The 25,204-nt window shown below is 43.5% G+C and overlaps 1 protein-coding gene across 1 annotated transcript in view; it reads right to left on the bottom strand.

Moving 5' to 3' along the window:
• The window catches only part of SMC3 (structural maintenance of chromosomes 3), a 98,095-nt gene that overhangs the window by 29,405 nt on the left and 43,486 nt on the right, over positions 1-25,204 (bottom strand). Inside the window, exons 10-21 of the mRNA XM_085871207.1 lie at positions 22,183-22,263; positions 21,862-22,026; positions 21,607-21,728; positions 14,694-14,907; positions 13,261-13,364; positions 12,561-12,660; positions 12,078-12,238; positions 11,078-11,219; positions 6,365-6,515; positions 6,108-6,260; positions 3,801-3,952; positions 2,663-2,821 (exon numbers count right to left, since the gene is read on the bottom strand). Coding sequence (XP_085727333.1) covers positions 2,663-2,821; positions 3,801-3,952; positions 6,108-6,260; positions 6,365-6,515; positions 11,078-11,219; positions 12,078-12,238; positions 12,561-12,660; positions 13,261-13,364; positions 14,694-14,907; positions 21,607-21,728; positions 21,862-22,026; positions 22,183-22,263 — 1,704 coding nt within the window. The remainder of the gene's footprint in view (positions 1-2,662; positions 2,822-3,800; positions 3,953-6,107; positions 6,261-6,364; positions 6,516-11,077; positions 11,220-12,077; positions 12,239-12,560; positions 12,661-13,260; positions 13,365-14,693; positions 14,908-21,606; positions 21,729-21,861; positions 22,027-22,182; positions 22,264-25,204) is intronic.

The raw sequence follows: 25,204 nt of genomic DNA, 5'->3' as shown, positions 1-25,204 counted from the left end.
ATAATAAGAGATAGTCAAGGCCAGAATTGCTCTTTTCTTGTTCTTCTGCAAAGGGCACAATAACCCACTCCAATGTCGATGAAAATTGAAGGATCAAGTGGCTGCGTGTACACTCGGTCACAACATTTGTGAATGAATCAGGCTTCAGAGTTTGAGACTCACCATCTATTAGAGTTCACACCAAAAAGCACAAGTCCAAATTTTCTCATCAGGAAGTTTCGGTTATTTTGAAGTTACATTTACACATCAATAGCAACAGGGCACAATGCTTTATAAAAGACTAAAGTGCTAAGCTTGGAGTCAGCAGAAATAGGCATGGAATCCCCAAGAGTGGTATTTGACTGATTATTCACCTCTCAAGTACATGTCCTCAATTTTAAACTGTATTATGGGACTAGTAAGTAATACACAAGCAAAAGTACCCATCCTTCATGATGGGAAAAAGTTTAAGTTAATCTTGAACACTGTAGAACATGAATTGGAACATGATCCTGCAGTTTAGCAGTACTTTGGCTCTGAGTTTGGCAAATTGTACAGAATCTCGTCTCGAACGTGCATGTGCACAGAGGAGTAGGGTTATGATAGTTTTGCCATTTCAGTAAGGTTACACAGTCAAACAAAATTGTAAAACATTCAAACAGGAAAAAATGTTTTTAGGGATCTCATAAGGCCACAAACAACAAGCATGAAAAACGAATGTAACGTGTTGAATAAGGTGATGTGAAAGACGGTGCATCAACAGTGGAAAACTTCCTGAAAAAAGTTTATTTTCACCCCTACAGGCTTTAAAACCTTTGTAAGCCCCCATTGGATTTGGTCTGAAATGGGGGCTTATGGATTTGGTCTCAATTTTCGTGTCCGTGTGGGGGTGCGTCCGTTACCATATCTTGTCCAAGTGATTATATTTGTACCCGTGAACCCGTTGGGTTCCCGTTGTGACAGCGGTTGAAGGGAAAAATCATTTCAAGAAAAAAACAAAGATAGCTCCAGCGAAATATACCGCTGAGGTCGTTTGCATTGATCAAATACTCCCGAAGAGTACTTCACTGAATCGAGAATTGATTTTTTAATATTTTTTTTCGTTGCCCAATTTGAACAAAACTTGATACTGCACACCGCAGGCGAATGGTGAGTAAGGTGGCTATAAAATTGTGGCGCTACCGTGTACAGTTTTGGTTGTATTTCAGGAACATATACATACATACAAGATGAGAGTTTTAGTAATATACTAGACGACCCGTGAACCCATTGTGACAGTGGTTGATAAAAAAAAATCATTTCAAAAAAAAAAAATTTGCTCCAGCGAACTACACCGCTGAGGTTGTTTGCATTGATCAAATAATCCCAGAGTACTTGACTGAATCGGGAATTGATTTTTTAAATTTTTTTTTTGTTGCCCGATTTGAACGAAACTTGATATTACGTGTCAATGTGGAAAAAAAAAACGGAGAAAAGAAAGTTGGAGAAATTATTATGCGTAATCTTCTAAACACAATTGTATTTATTAATGAACACGGACGTATTAGATCAAAATGGCGGTTTATTTTATGCTGAAAAATAAATCGTTCTTTTTACAAATCATTTCAAGAAAAAAAAGATGGCTCCAGAGAACTATACCGCTGAGGTTGTTTGCATTGAACAAATTCTCCTGAAGAGTTCTTGGCTGAATCGGGAATTGATTTTTTAATAATTTTTTCGTTGCCCGATTTTAACGAAACTTGATACTGCACACCGCAGGAGAATGGTGAGTAAGGTGGCCCTAAAAATGTTTGCGCTATCATGTGCTGTTTTGGCTGTATTTCGGGAACATACATACATACATAGAAGATGAGAATTTTTAGTAAAATATAGATAGAGATAAATATGGGTTAGCCCTTTAACTCCGTACAGCAAAATTACTAAACCATTGGGGGCTATGACATTTCATGTCTTTTTTCCTTGTTTTATATCAATTTAATTATACACATGAACACTGTCGAGCACAAATCACCTTCTTGGCACTTTCGAAAACCTTTTATTTAGCAGGACTTGAACAAAATTTTACAAACTTCGTGCTTCTGTTCACACAAAGCATTGTGACCGTGTGAACACGTTCTTTTGTACGCCTCACATGTGCACAAAAAGAAAGTGGAAGCCAGTAAGGAGTCCCAGGTTCAGTTTGTAAAGATAATTCATTCCGAATGGAGTGTGGAATATTAAGAGACTTTGCTAGGAATGTCCTTTAACAGCATAATAGTCGCTATTATGCTGTCAAAGGACATTCCGTTCAATCAAATTTCCACTTACTCTCAGAATTGGGGAATATTGAGATTCAGAAAAAAAATTGCGGTTCGTAGGACATATCGATCATGCTCAGAAACGCAAAGCAAGAGTTGAAGAGACGAATCCCATGTCCTGTTTCTCAAGACTGCATGGGGTAACGTGTTGTATGAACTCTCAAGTTTGTCATTTTCTCCAAATATGATCACCTAGGCCCAATTGATTTTTCACCCTTTGTGAAAGAATGACAAATGGGTTTCCCGGCACGCTGACTGATGTGCCAACCAAGGGATTGTTCACACAATTTGTGCAGCCGTGATTCGTCAACACACGACGGTACAAAGGCTCCAACTTATAATTAGTTTGGAAGATCCTCTTACTCAGACTTTTGTTATTCAATTACCAGTTGCAGGCTTCGGATCTCATCATTGAGAGCATCCACCCTGCGTTGGTCCTCCAAAGTGAGCTGTGACAGCAAATCTGTTCCCAACTCTGCCTTTAGAGACTCGCGTGTCGACTCCATGGCCTTGAGGCCCGCCTCAAGGCTCTGATGACTCCGTTGCTACTCATGGAAGATGGGGCAAAGATGAACAAGGATGGGAAAAGAAGGAGTGAGGAGATGACAACAGGGCACGGGATATCAAAACTCTCAAAAGATCACAGACGATTCCAGAACTAAATCACTTGCAAAGCAAAGTTGAGCATATGTCCTGCAACTTTCATGACAACAGCCTATAAAACAAATAATGCTCTGGACATCTCACCCAATCTTTTTAATACTTCTGGTTCTACTGTCTAAGCTTCATGTAGAAGCTGATATACACATTACCTAAAGTCAAGGACTGTTACAGAAGAGAGAGCCAAATTGTTATCCTTAACCCTTTGAACCCTGAGCTCCTTGGACTTTCAGCTCCCCCACCCTGGGTTCCCTGGAGAAAATCCGGCTGCTCAGAAAAATGGAGGTTTGAATAGCAGCTGGTAAAATGGCTGCTCGGGTTCAAAGCATTAACTGATTCTGAACTTTAAAATATTTCCTCCTAAAATGCGGGATCATTTTGGTCTGGGCTTCTGTAATGCATACCATGGTGTTTGGATATACTGCAGTTCAAACTATTTCCACACTTAACTAGTTGGTAATTGACTCTGGGTACATAAAGGCAGTCGCTTCCTAGTTCTGGGTCTGCTCAAAGTGAAAACAAGTGCGTAAAATACCATCCACGTGCAGTGCGAGTGGAGATGGGCTGCGTTGTGAAACAATGTACCTTATTGACCACTAGCATGAAAAGCAAAAGAATAATGTACACACAATGAAACACACAAATACTTGAAAGTGTTTCTAAGATTAATGCACAATTCTGGTGGGTTGACACAGAAGACGTAAGTAAACAATACCAACAGACTACCCTGCCACATTGATTAATATAAAATAAAAACAAAATGTCAAGGTTCACTCTTAAGCATTATGTTTTTCCTAAAGAACAACAATATAAGAGCCTCTCAATACAAACAAACCATTGTTGACTTTTCAAGATGGTACACACCTTTGGCATGAAGGTTTTATCCACCTGCTGCTGCTTTTCTTTCATCATCTTCATTTCTGATACGATGCTGTCCCTGGATGCCTTGAACTTTCGTTGCTGAGTCTCCATCTGCTGCATCTGATTCATCAGTTGGTCTATCTCATTGTTGATTTGTACGGCAGGCCAGTTAAGTTTATATCTTTTGAAACAGATGTTTAAAAAATATTAAATCATGCAAGACTCAAGAAATATATCAAACCAGTATAAATCACAATTTGAAGGTAAACATTATTTAATCTACACAATGATATATAAAGGTAAGGACAAGTAAAAACAATATGAAGAGCAACTGATAGATGCAGAAGCACCTAATAAACCATCAAACCACTCAATCTAATAAATAAAGCTGAGTTAGTGTCTGTAGGTGGATGTGTGGGTCTATGGGTGGATGTGTGGGTCTCTGGGTGGGTTATAAGTGCCGCCCATTCTACAGGCCACGCCTTGCAGCTCCTTTCCCTCCAGCCATCCAGAAATCGCCACCATCTTTTTCACTCCACATAGCTCAGATTTTTTAACGGCCTCTGATGTACATATGAAGACTGAACAACACATTTTCTATCATTAAACGAAGATACCGTTTTGAGGCAACAAAGGTACATTTTGATCACAACTCAAACGAGGTAATGCATGTTTTGTCGGCAGCAATCATGGCAGCGGTCTAATATATACCGCCCAATGAAGGTACATTAATTCTCAAATGCAGAGGAAAGAAAATAGTGATATTTCAATGAAAAAAAAATTATGGTTTCGCCTGACTTTTCAAATGCAGAGGAAAGACTAGAGGGGGAGCACTCGGGAGAGTGCAAAACCTCCGCCGCCAATACTGCTGGGTCACTCAAGTGAACCTTATATCTTATTCATTAAATATGATGTCAACAGTGCTGACAGAGTTATAGTTCTTTTCCCCTTTTTTTTTTTTGGGGGGGGGGGGTTGTAAATCACTTAAAACATGTAGAAATGCAAAAAAGAAATCGAAATTTTGTTGAAAAAAAAGTCGCAAAAATGTTTTTTCTCGAACAATTTTTTTTTGGGGGGGGGAGGTTGGAAATCATTTAAAATATGTAGAAAGGCAAAAAAATTTTTTCTATAACAATTTTTTTTTGGGGGGGGGGGGGGGTTGGAAAGCGCAAAACATGTAGAAATGCAAAAAAAAATTCCTTTTTTTGGGGGGGTAAATTTTTTTGGGGGGGTTAGAAATCACTTAAAACATGTAGAAATGCAAAAAAAAAAATTCTCTTAATTTTGTTTTTTTGGAGGGGGTAACAATTTTTTTTGGGGGGGTTGGAAATCACTTAAAACATGGAATGCAAAAAAAAAAATTTTCTCTAACAATTTTTCTGGGGGGGTTGGAAATTTAAAACATGTAGAAATGCAAAAAAAAAAAGTCTTTTTTTTTGGGGGGGGGGTAATTTTTTTGAGGGGGTTGGAAATCACTTAAAACATGTAGAAATGCAAAAAAAAAATTCTCTTTTTTTTGGGGGGGGGGGGACCAAGTCCAAAATTTAATGGCATGATCCTTGGACCATACCTAACCCCCCACCAAGTTTCGTCGAAATCCGTCGAGGAGTTTTTCCGTAATACTGTTCACAAACAAACAAACAAACAAACAGAAAGGGGTGAAAACAGTAACCTCCATCCATCTTCGAAGATGGCGGAGGTTAAAAATAGTGATATTTCATTTTTTTTTAAGTTATGGTTTAGCCCGACTTTTCAAGGCTTATAAACAAACTGATGGACGCGAAATAATGATGTGAAGTAACAACATTAAAATTGGCTTGGTCGTGAAATACCTGCAACTGTAATTAATTAGTCGGGAGGCCGACGGGAAAATTGATGGCGTACACTCAACATGACCTCTGAGTTTATGTACTTTTAAAAACTGAACAAGGTACATTTTCATCACAACAAAAATAGTCATGATTAATATGTAAAATCTTTAATTAAAAAAAACTGTCCTTTTGTTGGCGTTTTGTATGAACTGTGTGCTGTTGAGACGTCTGGGGTGTGTTCAGTTACCAAGCAGCAAGCTAGCACTTGCCAAGCCAGCTTTTCCTTATCAACGGTTTTGAATGGAGTGCTTGCTTGACTGCTTAAGCAACTTGGCGAGCGCTCCACAAGAAACTTGAAACTGAACACAAGCAACTACATTTGGTAAATAACAGAGGGAGGGTAAGGGGTGGGGTGAGAGGAAGGACCCAGTGTTGCCCAGCAACACCGGGTACCCTGCTAGTTAGAAATAAAGGGCAGAAAGAAAGAGTGAAAGGATATTTTCAATGTTACGCCGCAGGTTCTCATTCAGTCGGGACTCCAACTCATTGAGTTCTGCCTCAGCTTTCTTCGCCTCCTTTTGAAGCTCCAAGCGAGACTTCCGTGTGTCGTAGTACCCACCAGTAAGGGCACCACGGTGGCTCACCTGATCGCCTACACAAAAAGTACAACCCATCTCATTGATCTGCATATGATCTCAACATCAAAATTCAATTGGACAAAGCAGAAAAAGGTAGAGAAGATGAGAAGGAAGGCACCTTCAAGTGTGATGCAATCAAGGTTGAATGCACGTGCAAGCTGTGTGGAGACGTCCATGTTGCGACAGATGAGAGTCTTGCCAAACACATGTTTAAACGCTTTGGCAAAGTACAACTCAAACGTCATCTTGCTTATCATTGGGATGGCATCCTTGAGGAATGAACACACACGTCACTCACATTTGGCCTTTTATTCAATTAAACATGCTGGCATAGTCTCAAAAAATAAAATTAATGATGGAAAGAAGAAGGGGATGAATATTCTTTATGAAACTATCAGCTTTAAAGCAAACAAGGTTCAAAACTTGAGCAAAAAAAAAAAAAACTACTGTTAAAATAAGAAGTTAAATAATATTGTTTCAGCTTTTCGCTCACCCACATTGTACTGTCCTTTTGTTGGCGTTTTGTATGTACTTGATGTCAGGTCAAGCCAGATTAGATCTGTGACCTGCCACAGGTACCATGTAAACCTGCGCCAACCTGTTTCATGGTCGGGTTGTTGGCGACTACACTGTCTCCCCTTCCAGGTATTCTGGTGAGGGTGTATAGACATGGACACCCAGCAGGATTAAAAACAAAACATGTCAAAGGGCGGAGGAGCTCCTTGTGAGCCAACGGCCATCAATTTCTAGTGCCCAACTGTGTCTGCTGACGTCCTCCTGCAGTTGGGTGACTGTATTTTCGGAGATTGGTGGCAGGATTTGCACTCGAGCCACTGTAAAACCCTTCACTCCACAAAATACACCAAAAACGCAAAAAAAAAAAAAAAACCTGAAAGCCCACTCCGTGGGAGTACCTCCCATGCAGCTGCCCTTCGCAGGGTAGCTCACAGGATGACGGGATTGGGGCAAAGCCTTCAGGACCCCTACTCTTTGAGGATAGGAGGAAAAACACAGGGTAACTTTCCCGGGTTGGATTGCGGTAGAGTGTGTCAGGGTGGTGCTGAGGTGTCGTCCACCAGACGGCGTCTCCTCGGGTTAATCTGAGGCGGTCCCCTTTGGGTGGCTGCATGGAATTTCCTATCTCTAAGACAGGATGATCACATGTCTCTTATCATCTGAGCTCAAGCATCTGAACAACGGTGTTGCAGCACTGAGGTTCAGAGACGGGGTGGTGGCGAGATCATTGTGGGTGGTTACACCGACTCCTGATCTGGTCGCTCTGATGGTTACCATGCCCAAGGAGTTGCTGTAGCTTTGTCCAATAAGCTGACTCCAATGATAATTGAGGTAACACCGGTCAACGAGCGTATTAAGAGACCAAGGATTCATTACTCCTTGGGTTTCGTTTCCCTGTTCTCTGTTTATGCTCCGACTGAGGTGAGTGATCTCACTGTGAAGGACACATTCTTTGCCACGCTTGAGTCCATGGTTGATCAGTGTCCCAAATGAGATACTCTTCTGGTCTTGGGGGATTTCAATGCATCGACCGGTACTGATAGGGATGGATATGAGACATGTGTTGATCCCCAGAGGTCTGGAACTGTGAACCAGCATAGCACTAACTTCCTTCACTTTGCAAGAAGTCATGGACTGAAGGTGGCTGGTTCATTGATTCAGTGCCCACAGGCTCATTGCTAGACATGGTATTCCATCGCTGTTGGTGTGGCAAAGGAGATTGACCATATGTTCGTTGATAGTTGCAGGAGGATGAACCACAACTGCAGGATCGACCGGTGTGCTCAGTTACTCAATACCGACCACAGGCTTGTTGTAGAAACTCTGAAGTTGCAGATTAAATCTGGGAGAATGGTATCTTCCGAGCCAAGACTGGATGTTGGCAAGCTCAAGGGTGAGAGGGTAGCTGAGGAGATTGCAAACAGGCTGAGTGGGGATTTTGACGGTTAGGGTGCTTTAGGGAATCCTGAAAAGTTGTGGAGTGCCTTCAAGATCACCATCCTTCATGTTGCCAGTGGATGTCTTGGAACTCACTGGAGGAGGAAGAATAATTTTTTCTCTCAAGGGACACTGGATACCATTGACCAGAGTCGCAGGCCCAGACTTAATGGCAGAGATGAGCTGTTAAGGGAGTTGAAGCGCAAAACTGTACGTGTGCTGAGGGTGGACAAGGAGGCCTATGTGCGAAGAATCTGTGAGGGGGTAGAGCATCACCTGTGGTCAAATGATTCTCGTCCTACTTTCAGGGGAATTCGAACATTGCGTTCCTCCAAGCCCATCCCTCGGTGTACTGCAGTTAGAGAGAGGGTTGTGGGCTCTTGACAGAGGAGTCCAAAGTGAAGGACCACTGGGCCGGTTACTTTGAGCGGCTATACCAGGATGTTACACCAGCTGTTGAGTTGTATGTCAGGGGTGTTACTGTCTCCATTACTGACCATCCAATCAACTGTGATCCACCTTCGTTTGTGAAAATACAGGCTGTGGTGAACCAGTTGAAATGGGGTAAAGCTCAAGGGTTCCGTGGCATCCATGCTGAACTTCTCAAGACTGGTGGAAACTTCTCATGCAGTTGCATGCAGTTCTGTGCTCTGCCTGGAACACAGGCATCATCTCAACTGACAGGGAGAGGGGGCCTTATTGTGTCTCTCTGGAAAGGGAAGGGTCGCCAGGAATGCAACAACTACCGAGGGGTGACCCTGCTCTCAGCGCCCGGCAAGGTCTTTGCTCAAATAATTATTATTGATGGGGTTCGCCATCATCTGCTTGAGCACCAGCGCCCAGAACAGTCAGGCTTTACACCAAAGAGGTCAATGATTGACCGTATCCTTGCCCTTCGGGTTCTCACAGAACGCAGGCGAGAGTTTCGACAGGGGCTGCTTGCAGCCTATGTTGGTCTCTGTAAAGCGTTCGATTCAGTGAATCGGCATGTCTTCTGGAGGATTCTTGGCCTTCGTGGGGTTCCACCAAAACTGATCAATCTGATGGCTGAACTATACTCTGGTGTTGAGAGTGCTGTGAGATGTGGTGATACCATCTCTGACTTATTTCCAGTTGTTACTGGAGTTTGACAGTGGTGTGAACTGGCCCCCACGCTTGTGTGGACTGATTTCTGGGGAGGATGTCAGAGAGATCAAGCTGCAGTGCATCGTTTGGGAATGTCAAGATCTCTGACCTCGATTTCGCAGATGATGCAGTCATCTTTGAGGGGACTCTGGATACCCTTTTTGGGCCCTCGAGGTGCTGAATGAGGAATCGGAGCTGCTGGGGTCATGGGTTTCCTGGGTCAAAACTAAGGACCAGGCTTTCAATGACATCTTGGATGCTGCTATCTTGTCTGTACCTGTTTGTATTGAGGATGTTGAGGGCACAGAGAGATTCACTTACCTTGGCAGTGATATTCATGTCTCTGCTGGTTGTGAGCCAGAGGTCAATAGACATCTGGGTCGGGCATGGGGAGTCATGGATTCACTAGATCACGGGGTGTGGTGCTGTCGGCACTTGTGCAGGACCACGAAAGTCCGAGTGTTCAGGTCTTTGGTGCTTCCAGTATTGCTCTACGAATGTGAGACTTGGACCCTGACCAGAGATCTGAGACAGAGACTTCATTTCTTTGGTAGCAGATCTCTTTGGCGAATCCTTGACCTACGCTGGTCGGATTTTTTGTCCAAAGAGTGGTTGGTGAGAGAAAGTCAAATGAGATTTTTACCTGCATAGTCCATGAGTGTCAGCTGCGGCTGTATGGACATGTGGCTCGTTTTCCTGACGCTGATCCTGCTCACCAGATTCGCTCAGCGAGGGAGCCTCGTGAGTGGAGGAGGCTAATGGGCCAACCATGTGCCTCGTGGTTGCAGCAGGTTGATCGGCATCTCAAGAAGATGGGGATGGGCCAGGCATCTGCCTGGGGAATGGCCAGATGGATGCCCTGGAGTACTGGCAGAATGTGGATGCAGCGACGTGCTGTTCTGGTGCATGCTCCCATACCTGAACTGACCCGGACAGACAAAGGGATGGATGCAGTTTGCAAAGAAACACATAAACCTTAGTTGGGGACAATATCAAATATTTGAAAGGTAATGTGAGCATTTGAGTCTCTCCTCGTGACGTGGCTGTCAGAGATGCAGTCGACAGGAATAGGATCAGATGAAGGTATGGTCAGCAGTGACTTTACAGAGCGTAGCAGCATCATACTTTGTGACAGAGGCGGCTTTCACTTTCCTATTGCAACCTCCCACCCCCATCAACTTATCGTACCCAATCTCCCTGTTCTTCCAACATCATCATGACGCCAACTCTCACTGCTTCTAAAGTGCTTGCAGTGGCAGCGTTCATATTTTTATATCTAGGCTAGCAGGGCAGAGCGTTTAGCTACTCTGCCGCGGCTTGTTTGAATGCCCTTCACAAGTACTTTCCACAAATTCGGTGCCGGTGGAATCAGGCGCAATGGGATTGCGAGGTGTAATTGTAGATTTTGAATCGGGGTAGTTTTAATCATAAAAATTAGGGGTTGGAAGGAGTATATGGGCAATCACAGACTTGCAGAACTACAGCTCAACTATTTGATGAACAAATGACCTCGTATGTGTAACCACACAGCCTTGCGCTGCCAAGTTAGAGAGACGAGCAAAAACATTGGGAGGGTGGGGAGGTTGGGTTGGTGACCTTGGCCAAGTAATTAAGTGCTCGGTAGACTGTGCTATTAAGGGAGAAGAAGAATGAGGTGAGGAGAATAGGAAGATGAAAGTGAAGAAGAAAATATAAAGTCCTAAAAAACAGTAGTATTCAGAACATTTTGTATTGCGAAACCAGTACAGCTTACCGTGCTTTCGGGATACATTGTGTCCCGAACATCCAACTTGTTCAGCGGCAGAAATGTAACCTCACCAGGAAGATTCTGTTTGTTAAACTCCATCAATATCTTGGTGCTAACCTCGTCAGAGTCAACAATGTGATAGAAGAGCCTGGTGAAGACATTTGTTATGAAACACAGTTTCTCGAAAGACCCTTCAGCCATTTGCTTGAGTCAGTTGATAAGCAAGACAGATATGTATCTCCTAAAGGAAATCTGGATTTAAATAGACAATGTTTCTCGAAACCTGGTTTTAGAAAAAAGAAATAAAACACAAAAGATAAAATAAATAAAATCATCATCATAATAGATAAATAGAGCATTGAGAGAACACCTTTCCCTAAGCAGTCTTGAGAAAGAAAGACATGGGCAGGGTCTGCGAGCGGGAAATTTGATTGGTCGTGATGATGTAAAATGCCAGAATATTTTGTCCTACTACTGCTAAACAGAAGGGTTTTTGAAGTGCCAAGAAGATTTATGATCTATACTCAGCAGTGTTCAAGTATTTAATTCAACTGAAATAAAATAAATATTTTAAAGGTTGTAGAATTTTTTTTCCAGAAGTTAATCGCCGTTGATGCAACGTCTTTTGCACCACCTTATTTAAAACGTTACATTAGTTTTTCGTGCCTGTTGTTTATGTCCTTTATGACATCATTTTTTAAAAGTAAGTTTCCTGTTTGGAATGATTTTCAATTTTGTTTGACTGCCAGACAGGCAGACAAAGTAAAAAAAAAATCTCACTCCTCAGGAAGAATTCAGAACTGAAGTACTGCTATAAACTACAGGTTTATTTTTTCTGATTCATGTTCCGATTTGTGTTCAAAATACAACATTCAATTGAAATTAAGTTGTTCTTCAATCATAAACTGACATTTGCAGACAGAAGGACAGACAGACAAAGTGAACCAATTGCTTAACCCCGCTTTTCGCTTCACGTGTGTGGGGTCAATGTAAATATAGATTATACCTGTTTCCAGCAGTAACTTCCACACATGTGTAGAAGGCAGGCTCACACTCAAAGTTGTTCATGACGATACCATGGTATCCACTCATGACATGTTGGTTGATACCTCGACGACGAAAGTATTCCAATACTTTGCTGATGCTGTCAATTCCATTCAATATAGCCTGAAAACATGAAACACAGATCATATTATTCACATTTCCATGTGGCTTAACGGAGACGTAATCTGCAAGTCATTTTGAATAACTGGAGTGAAGAATGGCTGCAATGATGAAAAATAAGGCAGATGAGCCACATCGCTAAAAGGCTGGAAGCGATTGGGTCGAAACCCGATTGGGTCCATTCGGCGGAAGCGAAATGGGAGAAAGGGTCGTACAGTAGAAAAATTAGTGATTAAAAGAGGGGTTGATCCAGAAAGAGCTGGGTGAGCAGTTGTGCAAGCTCAAGAATAAATGCAGAGACGTACAAACGTCGGGGCCAACATACTTTTCCAGTGGCTGCACGGAGATGCTGCTTCTTCTTTTCCAGATCCTCATGCTTTGCGGCAGTCGACCCCTGTTGAGCATTCTCTTCCCTCCACAGAAAGCTGGCGAGTCAAGGTTGAATGTAAATAGGGAACACAACACATGTTTAGTCAAGCAATTTAATGTCTTGCCTCCACAGACATGGTGCCTGTATCATGTTGGCACTTCCTTCACTTACTGCTACGCACTGCAAGTGAGGCAAAGCTGAAACACATCAGCAAGGTATGGCTCAATGGCCACACTCACTTTAAAAGCTGCTCACAAGGTCATTGCATCCATAATTGACAGATTGTCTACATAGGCGTAAGGTTGAGACATTGTCAACTCCAGTAAACATAACCAATACAGTTACTTTGACTTAAGAATGCATCACACATCGGCCTACTTCGGAAATCAGTCAATAAAGTTAATGCAAAGACAGTGAAATGATGTTTGCCCCATGGTTATTTACAGATAGTGGTAATGTGGACACCAAACTCCTGTGCGTAAAAGTCTCATCCTGGCATGGACAAATCCAGGTAATAAATGAGAGGAAAGGCATAAAAGTGCTGCCTCATAATGCTTCCGGGATTAGATACAGACTTGTGTCTCAGTTTGCCCAAAGAACACTGGTCACAATTGTTACATCACACAGAGAATGTAATTTATGGTTTCTCACTCACTTTCTTTCACTTTGCAGCTCGTCCTTCCTGTTCTTCACCTCCACGTACTTCTTATCCAACTCCTCAAGTCTCGTCTTCATATCATTTAAATCCTGCTCCATTTTCTACAGAGGAACAGGTAGCGAAGCTACAATGACATGACTGGCAGAAAGTCCAACTTGATGAACAAAGATGAAGTTTAACTTTTCATGAAAAATAATTTTCAATTATTTAATTTTTAACATTCAAAAACAATTAATTTTGCAAAATATATACTTTTCCCTGAGCAGACAGGGGGTACGAACTGTTGCAGGTGTAGGTAAAATGTATCCTTCAAGTACAGATCCCATTGCAATTTATTTACATAAAATGGATTGAATAATAATAAAAACTAGACAATTCAACGTCGCAACGTCAAATGATTGGCCTCTGCCCACATTGTCTTTGCTTACTCTAATTTTAACTGAAAACCTCAAGACCATTTTACCTCAATATCTAACTAATCTGTACATATGTATCATGGTACATGTACGTACTTACTTTAGTTCAAATCCCAACCTCAACAACATTTTTACCTGACATGACATCTACTGTAGATGCTAAAAATAGCACCGCAAAGCGGGCGTAACCCCTCAGCCCCTTGACGCAAACTAATTTCAAGATGGTGGCCATATTGAAAATCGCAGCACGGCACACGCACACACGCACGCACACACACAACACCAGATCAAGTGCAAGTAGAAAAAAAAAAAGAAAAAAAGAAAAGCAGAGCACCCCATCTGTGATGTCATTTGACATTTATTTTTGCTTTGCAAAATAAAATAAAAAATAAAATCAATCTGTCAAGCCGTTCTCAAGTTATTGTCCGGAAACCAATTTCAAGATGGCTGCCATGGAGGCCACATTGAAAATCGCAGAGTGCCCATTTTCGAAAGGAACCTTCCTCTACTCAACCCCAACACCCCCTGCAAAAATGGATTAAATCGGACAAGGCGTTCTCCTCGAAATCGACAGAAACCAAAAGTTGACAGACGCCCGGACGCCCGCCGGACAACGCCTATGACGACAATACCCCTTAGCCAATTCAGGCTGAGGGGTAAAAACTAATCGGTTCATCTTTGCATCAAAACATATACCAATATCAAGTTTGGTCTAAATCCCATCACTGGTTCACAAGTTATTGTAGAAACAGGACTTTACCTAAAATAACCTCTAAACTTTGACCTATTGGCACAAAAATTGAATCATCTCATCTTTACATCATTATACATACTTGTACCAAGTTTGACTTAGATCCCTTCAGTGTTCTTAAGTTATCACACGAAAAAAGACCTATCATGGATGCACGGACGGACGAAGCGCCATCCCATTAGCTCCACGGAACTACGTTGCAGGTGAGCTAAAAATGGAAATAATAATAATAAAATGTGACGTCATGAGGCTGTAATACTTACACTGCATTGCTCCAAATTACGCTCCTTGGTTGCCTCAGACTCCTCCAAATCTTTCTTTATATTTGCAATCTGTCTCTTCTTATCACTGACAGCAAGGTCGAGGGACTTCAACTCCTTCTTGATCCATTTGTCTCGCTCCTCTTTGGTGGTGAACTGACTACCACGGCCCTGTTTTGCGTACAAGTCCGTACGCTCCTGTGTCGCCTGGGTTAATCTGAGGGAGGATCCCAAGTAATGGGAGAAAAGGCAAGTATTTTATTTTTTGGGAATGGAAAGGGGGAATAAATAATTCAGTGTGTATCGAAAAGCAGATGCAAAAAACACTTCAAAACTAGAAGGGCACTCTTTGACGTCGCAACATTGCCAGAAATTCCTCCGCCCACATTGTTACATCATCATAATTCTTACACCAAGTTTTATTTAAGTCCCTGAGCCCAGATTCAAAATATTAAATAATTCTGGCTGCCAGACCATGTGTCCGATCAGGTTGAAATTTACAACGTATATTCCTCAAGACTTCTACATCATAATTGTGACGTTTCACATTGATTAATGAAGCGGTTTTGGAGATAAAGAGGTCCAAAGTTTTTGATTTTTTTCCAACATGGCTGCCACACCTCATGACATATGATGTCATAATTATCATTAAAACTTTCTGCACGAGTAGTTTCACCTATTGGTAAAATTTTACGTTAATTGGATAAGCGGTTTCAGAGAAAACGGAGAAAATTAGCATGGACGAATGTACGGACAGACAACCCGAAAACATATGCCTCTGGTGACCATCAGTGGAGGAATAAAAAGATTCTGTATTGAAAATGTCTTCAGAAGCAATACAGAGCTTCTTAACTGTAGGAATAATATGCAAAGTAAAATAATGTGTAAAACAGAAGTATAGCCTTCTTTTTCTTTGTTCATATGCAGCACAAGGACTGCGGGGTAGTATTGTTATGAATCGGGTGGCCATGAGCATTCGACATTCAGGTCCCCATAGCTCAGTTATTTTGATAAGTAAATGTGGATAGATAGCTCCCTTTCCCCTATGTCTAATGGGAATTAAGTGTACATGCGCTGCGAAGTTATTTTATAGATAGGATTTTGACATCACTTGCATCTTGAACAACAACACGCCGTCACCTCGCTTCCTCACACCGCCATTGCCGACGTGCGTTCGACCACGTACGTGGGTGGAGATTTCCATCGCATCAAATCGAGACTCCGCCCAGGAAGGCAGGGGCGTGCCCCTTGTCCAATCAGGCCACAGAGGGCGGCTTTCCCACGACACGCCGGCCAATGAGGATGGAGGCCGCCTCAGAGGGCGATTTTCTCACCCCGGACAAGAAGGAAATATAAAGGAACACCTGGCTGGGAGCGTTTGGGTTGGTCGTCTTGGTTGTCACCTGGTTGTCGTCTTGGGGTCGTGGTGGTCATCATCATCGTGTTGCGGGTTCGAGTCCCGCCGAGCTGGATCATCGTCGCCTCTGATCTTCTCCTTGGTCGATTGGTGCGTGGCCGGTTGGAGAGAGCGGTACCTGGTGCTTGGGGTGGCATCGTGTTGTGGGTTCGAGTCCCGCCGAGCCGGATCGTCGAAGACGACACAAGATGGACAGGTCCAAGCACAGGCTCTGGTCTCCAGCTCACCTGTCCTCAAGCTGGAAGCCTTCAATAAAGACCATTGGGGTCCGTGTGTGTGTGTGTGTGTGTGTGTGTGTGTGTGTGTGTGTGTGTGTGTGTGTGTGTGTGTGTGTGTGTGCGCGCGCGCGCGCGCCCATCTTAGTAGCAACTGTATAAGTACTTGTGTGTAAATTTGCATTTTTTAGTCGGTTTAACTCTGCTCTTCTGTGTTCCCCTCCCTGCCTATTGTAAATAAATATCCATTTTGTTGAATGTTTCAGCTCGTTTTTGTGTTTTCTTCATTGGTTTAGCACGGTGCGTGTTGAGAAATAGCGAGGGTAAATTGTACATTTGGACCAACGGACCTCCGTAACCATCCGCTCGGGTTACGCACGGTTCGAGCACGCTACTGGCTCGTTCCGCTCGAGCTCCGCCGAGGGTGAATTTCCCTGGTAGTTTGGACGATGTGGGTATTTAGGTAAATTGAAATTGGCAATCGACCCTATCCCATGCGGTCGACCTATTGGCGATCTTCGGTCCGATAAGGGACCCGTCAGCTCGGGAGTTATCCGGGGTGACGATCTATAAATTCCGGGTGTTCGGTGGAGCCGACTACACTGCTCCATCCAGTAGTTGTGCTTGCCACCGAAACCCAGCCCCACAACAGTATCACCTGGCTGAGAGCGTGGCTGTGCCACTGATGCAATTCCCTCTGCTGGTCACGGCAATAATTGTACACCGCTCTTTCCGAACTCCATACTCAGGCGATGCATGACGTCATTGCCAGGTGCGGAAGGAAGGGAGTACTCAGTTTTTACTCCGTTTGTTTGTTTGTTTTCTTGTTTGTCCGGGTGATATCTCAGCCATCCTTTGAGCTAGGAAGCTGAAATTTGGGGACAAAAGTGAAGATATGCTTTTGACAAAAACAGGATTTTAAAAGTGTTTGATTAATAAATTAATTGATTTATTACTTAATTATTATTGATCCTATTATTCCTTATTTATTTTCTTTCTCATCTGGGAAATATCTCGGGCACCTTTTTAGCGAGGAAGATGATATTTGAACACGACAGTGAACAAATGATTTGGCTATAAAGGGCATTTTTGATTTACTGATTAATCAATTGATCAATTATTTATTCATTTTTCGATTAATTATTTAAAAAATTTAAAGTTACAGATTTGGATGAAACAGTGGTGGTTTGCGTATGCTTTTCTACTATTAGCCAAATGATTAAGAAATTAATTATTTTATGATTATTATTTATTTATTTTAATTATGCAATTAATCAATCAACTATTGTACACCGCTCCCTTCCAATCCAATTCCGACTCCATGTGCTGCAAGGTGGCATCGTCGGGTGCCAAAGACACCCCGGCCATGTCTCGCACTGGAGGATTTGTTATTTATTTATTTGGCATGGGGATGGTGGACGTTAAATGTACTGCTACTTGTTTGGACTTTGTTGAGGGTGCCGGGAATAGCTCAGTTACTCTTCACGAAGGACACCGTGGGATATTTAACGTCCACCAACGAATGCTGACAGATGGGACGCTTGTTTAATGTCCATCCGAGGGGCGGCACACATATTGATTAATCACCCTGTCTGTGAAATACCGGGATGACAGTTTATAGCTGGGTCGAGGTTCGAACCCAGGCTGGACAGGCTTGACAGGTATGAATACGCGTACCTCTAGGACATCCTGTCAGCCCAGAAGTGTAGCATGAGGAAAGTAAATAAATGACAACATTACGGGGAACTTTGGGAAACACTGTACAATGTAAAATGCAAATAAATGAGTAAATAAGTCAATCCCCTCACCTGCCCACTTCTTGTGTCACTTGTACAAATGATGAGTGCAGAAAAGCAATCATCATAGTACATTGTTTATTAATTAGATCAGAAGCTTCCAAACTGTGGGAATGCAGATCTGTTCAGAATCTCCAAATATTTTGTGGACCACCATATATGACTATCAGAATGACACACTGTCACTTAGTGCAAAGTTTAGGGTTATGGTTCCACAACACAAATGGGATGGACCATGGGGTTCCAAAATTGGTTGGTTCTCACATATGGGAATCGCAGTGTGTAACCTCATTTGGCGGGACAGGGAAGTTAATGTAACTTTTTTGCTCCATCCATCTTCCCTTTCATCCTGACGATTGGCCCAGATCCTACTGATGAGAAACATCCCCATAACATGATGCTGCCACCCCATGCTTCAGTCAGAATGGTGTTCTTTGGGTGATGTGCTGTGTTGGGTTTGCACCAACTTAACGTTTTGCATTTAGGCCAAAAAGTTCCATCTTGGTTTCATCAGACCACAAAAACTTTTTGCCACATTGCTTCAGAATCTATGGAATGTTTTTTTGCATTCCTCAAAAGCGACTGATGGTGGGATTTTTTGAGTAATGGCTTCCTTCGTGTCACCCTATCATACAGGCCAGACTTGTGGAGTGCTTTGGATATTGTTGTCACATGCACACAGTGACCGGTCCTTGCCATAAAGACATGTAGCTCTCTCAAAGTTGCCATTGGCCTCTTGTTAGCCTCTTGAGACTCCTCCTTGCTGGGTTATCCAGTTTGGAGGGACAGCCTGTTCAAGGCAGGGTCTTGGTGGTACCATACACCTTCCACTTCTTAACGATCGTCTTGACTGTGCTCCAAGTGATATTCAAGGCCTTTGAAATATATATGTACCCATCCCCTAGTCTGTGCCTTTCAACAACTTTATCCTGGGGGTGTTTTGTAAGCTCCTTGATGCTCATGGTTGAGTCTTTGCTGTGAAATGCACGATCCAGCAGAGGAAATCTGCATGACCAGCAGATCCGAATCCAATAATTATTTAATATTCAAGTGATTCTTCACCATTGAGAGATAGGGCCAAAAACGATGTAGTACTGTATCGCATGATATTTCAAAAATCTATTGGGCCTGATATGTTCTCGTAGATCAGGCATTATGTGGCGGAGGTATGCGCTCGACCGAGTGCTCTTCTCGTTTTGTTCTGAAATAATCAGAATCACTACAATGCAACACAAGTAGAGGCGAATTAACTTGGTGTGTGATTTTGAAGGTGATTGGGTACACCTGAGATGATAAAAACAGAAAGGGGTGGACACTTATTCAACCAAGATATTCTAGTCTTGCATTTTAAATTAATTTTCTGAAATTTGCAGAATTTGTTTTTCACTTGGAAGTTGTGGGTTATATCAGGTCAGGTCAGGTATTGGGGGGGGGGGGGGAGCATGCACCAGCACAGCGCGTCGCTGCGTCCACTTTCCGCCAGTACTCCAGGTGCCTCTATCTGGCCATCCCCCCAGGCAGATTCCTGGCCCATCCCCATCCCCTTGAGATGCCAATCAACCTGCTGCAACCACAAGGCACGTGGTCGGCTCATTGGCCTCCTCCACTCACGCGATTCCCTCGCTGAGAGAATCTGGTGAGCAGGATCAGCGTCAGGAAAAAGAGTCACATGTCCATACAGCCGCAGCTGACGCTCACGGACTATGCAGGGAACAAATCTCATTTGAGTTTCTCTCAGCAACCGCTCGTTAGACACAAAGTCTGACCAGCAATAACCAAGGATTCTCCGAAGAGACCTGATACCAAAGGAATTAAGTCTCCGTCTCAGATCCTTGGTCAGAGTCCAGGTCTCACATCCGTAGAGCAAGACTGGAAGCACCAAGGACCTGAAGACTCGGACTTTCGTCCTCTCGCACATGTACCGGCAGCGCCACACCCCATGATCCAGTGAATCTATGACTCCCCAGGCCCGAGATGCCCAACACCCTCAAAGACCCCAAAGATGCCCAAGATCCCGAAGACCCCAAAGATGCCCAAGATCCTGAAGACTCCGAAGACTCTAAAGACCCCCAAGAGCCTCGAAGACGCCCAAGATGTGGAAAACTCCAAAGACCCCGAAGACCTAAAAGACCCCCAAAAAAAAAACAAGACCCAAAATATCCCGAAGACTTCCAAGACCCAGAAGACCCCAAACACCCCCCAAAACCCCAAAGACCCCGACAACCCCAAAGACCCCAAAGATCTCCAAGACCCTGAGGACCTCCAAGACCCTGAAGACTCCCAAGTCCCCGAAGACCCCAAACACCCCCACGACCCCAAAAACCCTGAAGACCTCCAAGACTCTGAAGACCCCCATGGCCCCAAAGACCTGCCATGACCCCAAAAACCCTCAAGACCCCCCAATATACCAAAGACCCCCAAAACCCTAAAGACCCTGAAGACCCACACAACTCCGTAGCCCTCCAAGATCCCCAAAGAACCCAAGACCCCGAAGACCCAAAAGATCCAAAATTCCCAAAAGATACTGAAGACCTTCAAGTCCCAGAAGTCTCAAAAGACCCTTTAGACCACTTCGACCAGAACACCATTTTGACCCCTTACACCCTTCAGGCAGATTAGACAGCTTGGACCATTGACCGCTTAGACCACTTGGAGCTTCTTACATCACAAATGAAATTTCAAATAAATACAATATCAGCAATATTACAAATAAATGTGTAGAAAAGAAATGTTTGCATTACGGTTGGTATAAATCATGCCACCACAGCAAATCTGTGACGTCAATCTCTGCAACGGCGGGTGGAGAGGTGAGCGTCGCGAGCCGAACCATGCTACTATATTTTCAATTGGATCCCACAATGGAGGAATGGAGCAATTCCTCCCCCAAAAAGCCCAGAAAACAGAAATCTGCAAATTATGCTTCCACAACAGTTTTGTTTTTCAGGATCTAAGGCTTGTCGTGGAACTGCGCGTGCACACACACAAGATAATACATGACTGTTCGATGAGACAAGCACAATCACTGAGCTTTGGGGAAAGGCCTTCAACTTTCAGCGAACTCTGAGTACCAACGACGTCACAACAATGGCACAGTTTGTCTCACCAAACTTAGCGGGACATTTCCTAAGAAGGGATTTCCTCATCCCCACGGATGCCAACCAATGAGGATTGTCAGTGGTCTTATCCTTTTAAATGCTGAGTGTCAAACAAGGAAGCAGCACGTGCCATTTATATTCTTTGGTGTGACTCAGCCAGGGTTGTAACCACCTATCTCCCAACCTCAAAGCGGACACTAACCATTACATCCCTGAGTCTGGTAAAATTCACAAATAAAATAAAAAAACTAATACAAAACCATCCAGTCTCCTAATTTACAAGCACCCCATGAACACGAAACATGAAAAGACCCCCAAACCAATCTATTTCGGTCCACTGCAGATGAAAGCCTCCCTCAAAAGTGAAACCCAAACTAATCCCCAGACACAGACCTGGCAATGCCCTTTTCTTCCCGTTCCTTCACAGCATTGTATTTGGGCTCTGTCTGGGCAAGTTCCTCCTGCTTCTCCTGAATCTTTTCAAGCAGCTTCTGCCGCTCCTTTAGCAGCCGTTTCTGCTCCCAACACGATGCGGATGCACAAAACATCAGATGACCAGCTACCAGAAATGTGTACTCTTGAAGGAAGAGATCAGCAAGCTGGGCCGGGTGGGTAATCAAATAAAAAGCTCAGTTTGCATTCTATTACCCGAGCCTCGTTGTTATCGAGCATTTCATCCTGGAGATCTTTGGCCTGCAGCTCTAGCTTCGTTCGCTCTTTGATTTGCTCCTGCCGTTCCACCGACAGCTGTTCCTTCTCTTCGCGCATTGCTGAGATTTGAGCCTTCAGGTCTCGCATTTGTCGTTCCATGTCCTGTTATAGATACAGAACGTCACATTAGAAGACACTACTTACCGAAACGTTTGACTCCGATGCCGAAACATAGAGAGATGAAAGCGCAGAACCAAAGCTGCTTTTGGAAACATTTTAAGGTCATGTAGTTGGACCCAGGCCAGAGACACGTCGTACCTCCATCTTGTCATGAGAGTCCTGCTGCGCATCTCGCATTTGCCGAGACTTCTCCCCACTCGACTCCCTTTTGAGCGCCAGCTATAATCAAGGAAGATGAGAAGCCATCAAGAAGAAGAAGCTCATACGATGAAGTTAAGAGAGGTTGAGTTGTGAAAACGTTCTTATATTAAGGGGAGGAAGAAGCAAAGCTCACACAGCATATCAGAGATCAGTAAAAACTTAAGTGCTTCATCAACCATTCATAAGTTATTGCTGGAACTTGAACTACAATATTAAACTTGGCACTACAATGCAGAGTAAACTTGCGACATATTTTAAATATGTAGATACACATGCATAAACGTTACGAGGGCGGTCAGTTTGCTTTAACACCGAATGCAAGGCCGAAAAAAAAAATCAGGAATGAGCAGTTCCAGAGTCAAGAAGATGTGCATCAGAGCAGCATAAAGATGCTGAAGGTAAAAATTGCAATGGATAGGGTCAATGTCAATGTGTAATTAAGGTTTAATATCGACCCAACGAGTACACCAGCATGCACACCACTGATATGAATCAAGGCAGCAAAACTCTCATCATAGATAGAGTGGTTGTTGTCCAAGAGCTGTCCATGTTGTCAGTGAAAACGTGTGAGGCATTTGCTCAGCATTTCTTCCAAACGATTGAACGACAGGCAATGATGTCCAACAACACAAGTCCGGTCTTCGAATGATATGACACAGAGCAATCACTGAAGAAGATGATGAGAAGACATCAATATGGCAAGGATGATTGGCTCATCACTTTCCTGTCAATGACGTCACACAGATAAAAGTTCCACTCAGGAAGTTCCTTGGTAACAACACAATGAAGGAGAAGCTCACCATGTACTTAGCAAACAAGACCCAAGCTCACTTTGACAATAGTGAAGAAGGTCCAGTGGTTTCCATGAGAAATGGAGCAGAATCAAAGCACTGTGATGTCAGTGACTTGTCAAGGAACCATGAGGAAGCAGACACACTACTTATCCTCAATGCACTGCATGCATCAAGAACAGGGCACACTGTACATATTATGTCACGTGATACTGATGTTTTCACCTTGGCAACACAAAGGCAGAGGCAGCTTGGTGGTGATGCATGCACGATAATAAACATGCACGAGGAGACAACCGCTTGGTGATGATGCATGCACGAAATAAACATGCACGAGGAGACAACCGCCATATCGTGCCTCTCAAACCGGTATAATGATGCTGTTGGAGAAGATGTCACAGAGTCATCACTGGGTATCCATGCATTCACTGGTTCCGATGCTACTGGGCGGTTTTCTAGGAAAGGGAAACTAAAATTTTGGAACACTGATCTGAATGCATCAAGGTATAACGTTCTTCATGCGTTTGGTCATCTTGGCAAAACGGACCAACCGTCGGAAGAAACATATGGTGCACTAGAGGACTTTGTGTGTAGGGTACATTGCCCACGCTCTAACAGCTTGGGCAAATGACTCCATAGCAAATCCCAACCTACCCTCCCCTTTTGATTACGGGTGGACACATGGTGGGACATCGTACACAGCAAAATGCGTCGGACCTCCTGCCAGCACCTTCTTTAGTCCTGGAGCTTGTTAAGTGTGGATGCTCAGTCAGCGAATCTGACACTATTATGCTCCTGCAGGAAAAATGGCATGTCTTGAACTGAACTGTGCATATACGAGTCTGACGAGGATTGATGTGAAAACAAATGCGACGAGCATTTCAGGACTGATGACGAATCTGACGGCGATCAAAGTGGGGATGAACTTGAGTAATCAACGTTTGGACAAGTCACATGACATGAATATGTCACATTAATGTTAAATAATATTCACATGATGTAATGCATATAAAATGCTCATGCGACAATGTGCGCATATTATATGAAACTACTTTGGCCACTCATATTTCACGAAAATATCAAAATGTCATTGAAACTAGATAAAATGTCAGCAACACAAGTTTATTATGTTTCTCAATATCATACTCTTTCATCTGATATCACTTGCCTTTCTCAGCTCGTTAAACAGGCACCTGCTCGTACTGCAAACTCCCAACCATGTGTGTTGGAGCAAGCCTCAGTGGACTGGCGTGTGCTACACCCCCCCCCCACCCCGACAGATCACTATCAGTAAATGGACCGTACTCTGGATTAGGTTCTTCTGAACATTGAAGGGGAGGACATATCTGGAAATTATGCATGTACAGGGTAATTTTAAAATAATATTTACGATTAATCATGTTGAGAGGTGGTGGTGAGGGATAAGGGGAGCTATGGGAGCTGTGAGGGATGTTATAAATATATTGTTTATTTGGCTCTGGGGCCCACAACAAGATCATATTTTTGCTTCTATTGCGAAAATGTGAAGCGTCCATGTATGTTTGTATATATTGTTACGGCTGTAGAAATTCGCAAAACACCATGAAGGGCCCGTAGGTGAGACAACTCTAAGTACATGTGTAGTTAGCCCCAAACCTGTTGTTTAGAGGGAATTTATGTGATTCATTCGGGCTGCGACGCTTTGAGATAGCCGTTTTTCTGTTCTATCTTTATTTTGAACCAACCACGTCTCAACCGCCATAACCCTCAACCCACCACCGATAGACCCTCCACCACCCTCACCTCTCTCCTTCTACGGCTGTTCCCGCGCCACCTGTGAACACGGAGCGTCGGGCTGTCTTGGGCTGGTTCAAGATAGCACCGAGCCGCGAGTGCAAATAGCGGCCTTTCCGAGGGAGAATTCGGATCAAGAACGCCACACGCCCACTTCTGATCCGTCCAATTAGCAAGCGCGGAGCGGCTTGGCCCCGCCTCCAGGCGCGTCTGTGTGAAATCCATATATGCAAATTCTAGGATCAGGGAAGGTTCACGCCCACGTTTCCTCCGTCCAATTGGCGAGCGTGGCTCCGCCCCCGAGGTCATTCTGATCCGGAAATTTGCATATTGTTTTCTCCTACCGGCCGATAAAATGGCGAGCGCAAGGCGAATCGTGGAAAGAGTCAGTTTTT

The sequence above is a fragment of the Eptatretus burgeri genome, chromosome 2, assembly GCF_056783735.1.
Source record: "Eptatretus burgeri isolate ZD-2024b chromosome 2, Ebu_testis_v1, whole genome shotgun sequence".
Taxonomy (NCBI): Eukaryota; Metazoa; Chordata; class Myxini; order Myxiniformes; family Myxinidae; genus Eptatretus; species Eptatretus burgeri.
Note: the sequence above shows the minus strand (reverse complement) of the source record. Positions and strands in the feature narration are given on the sequence as shown.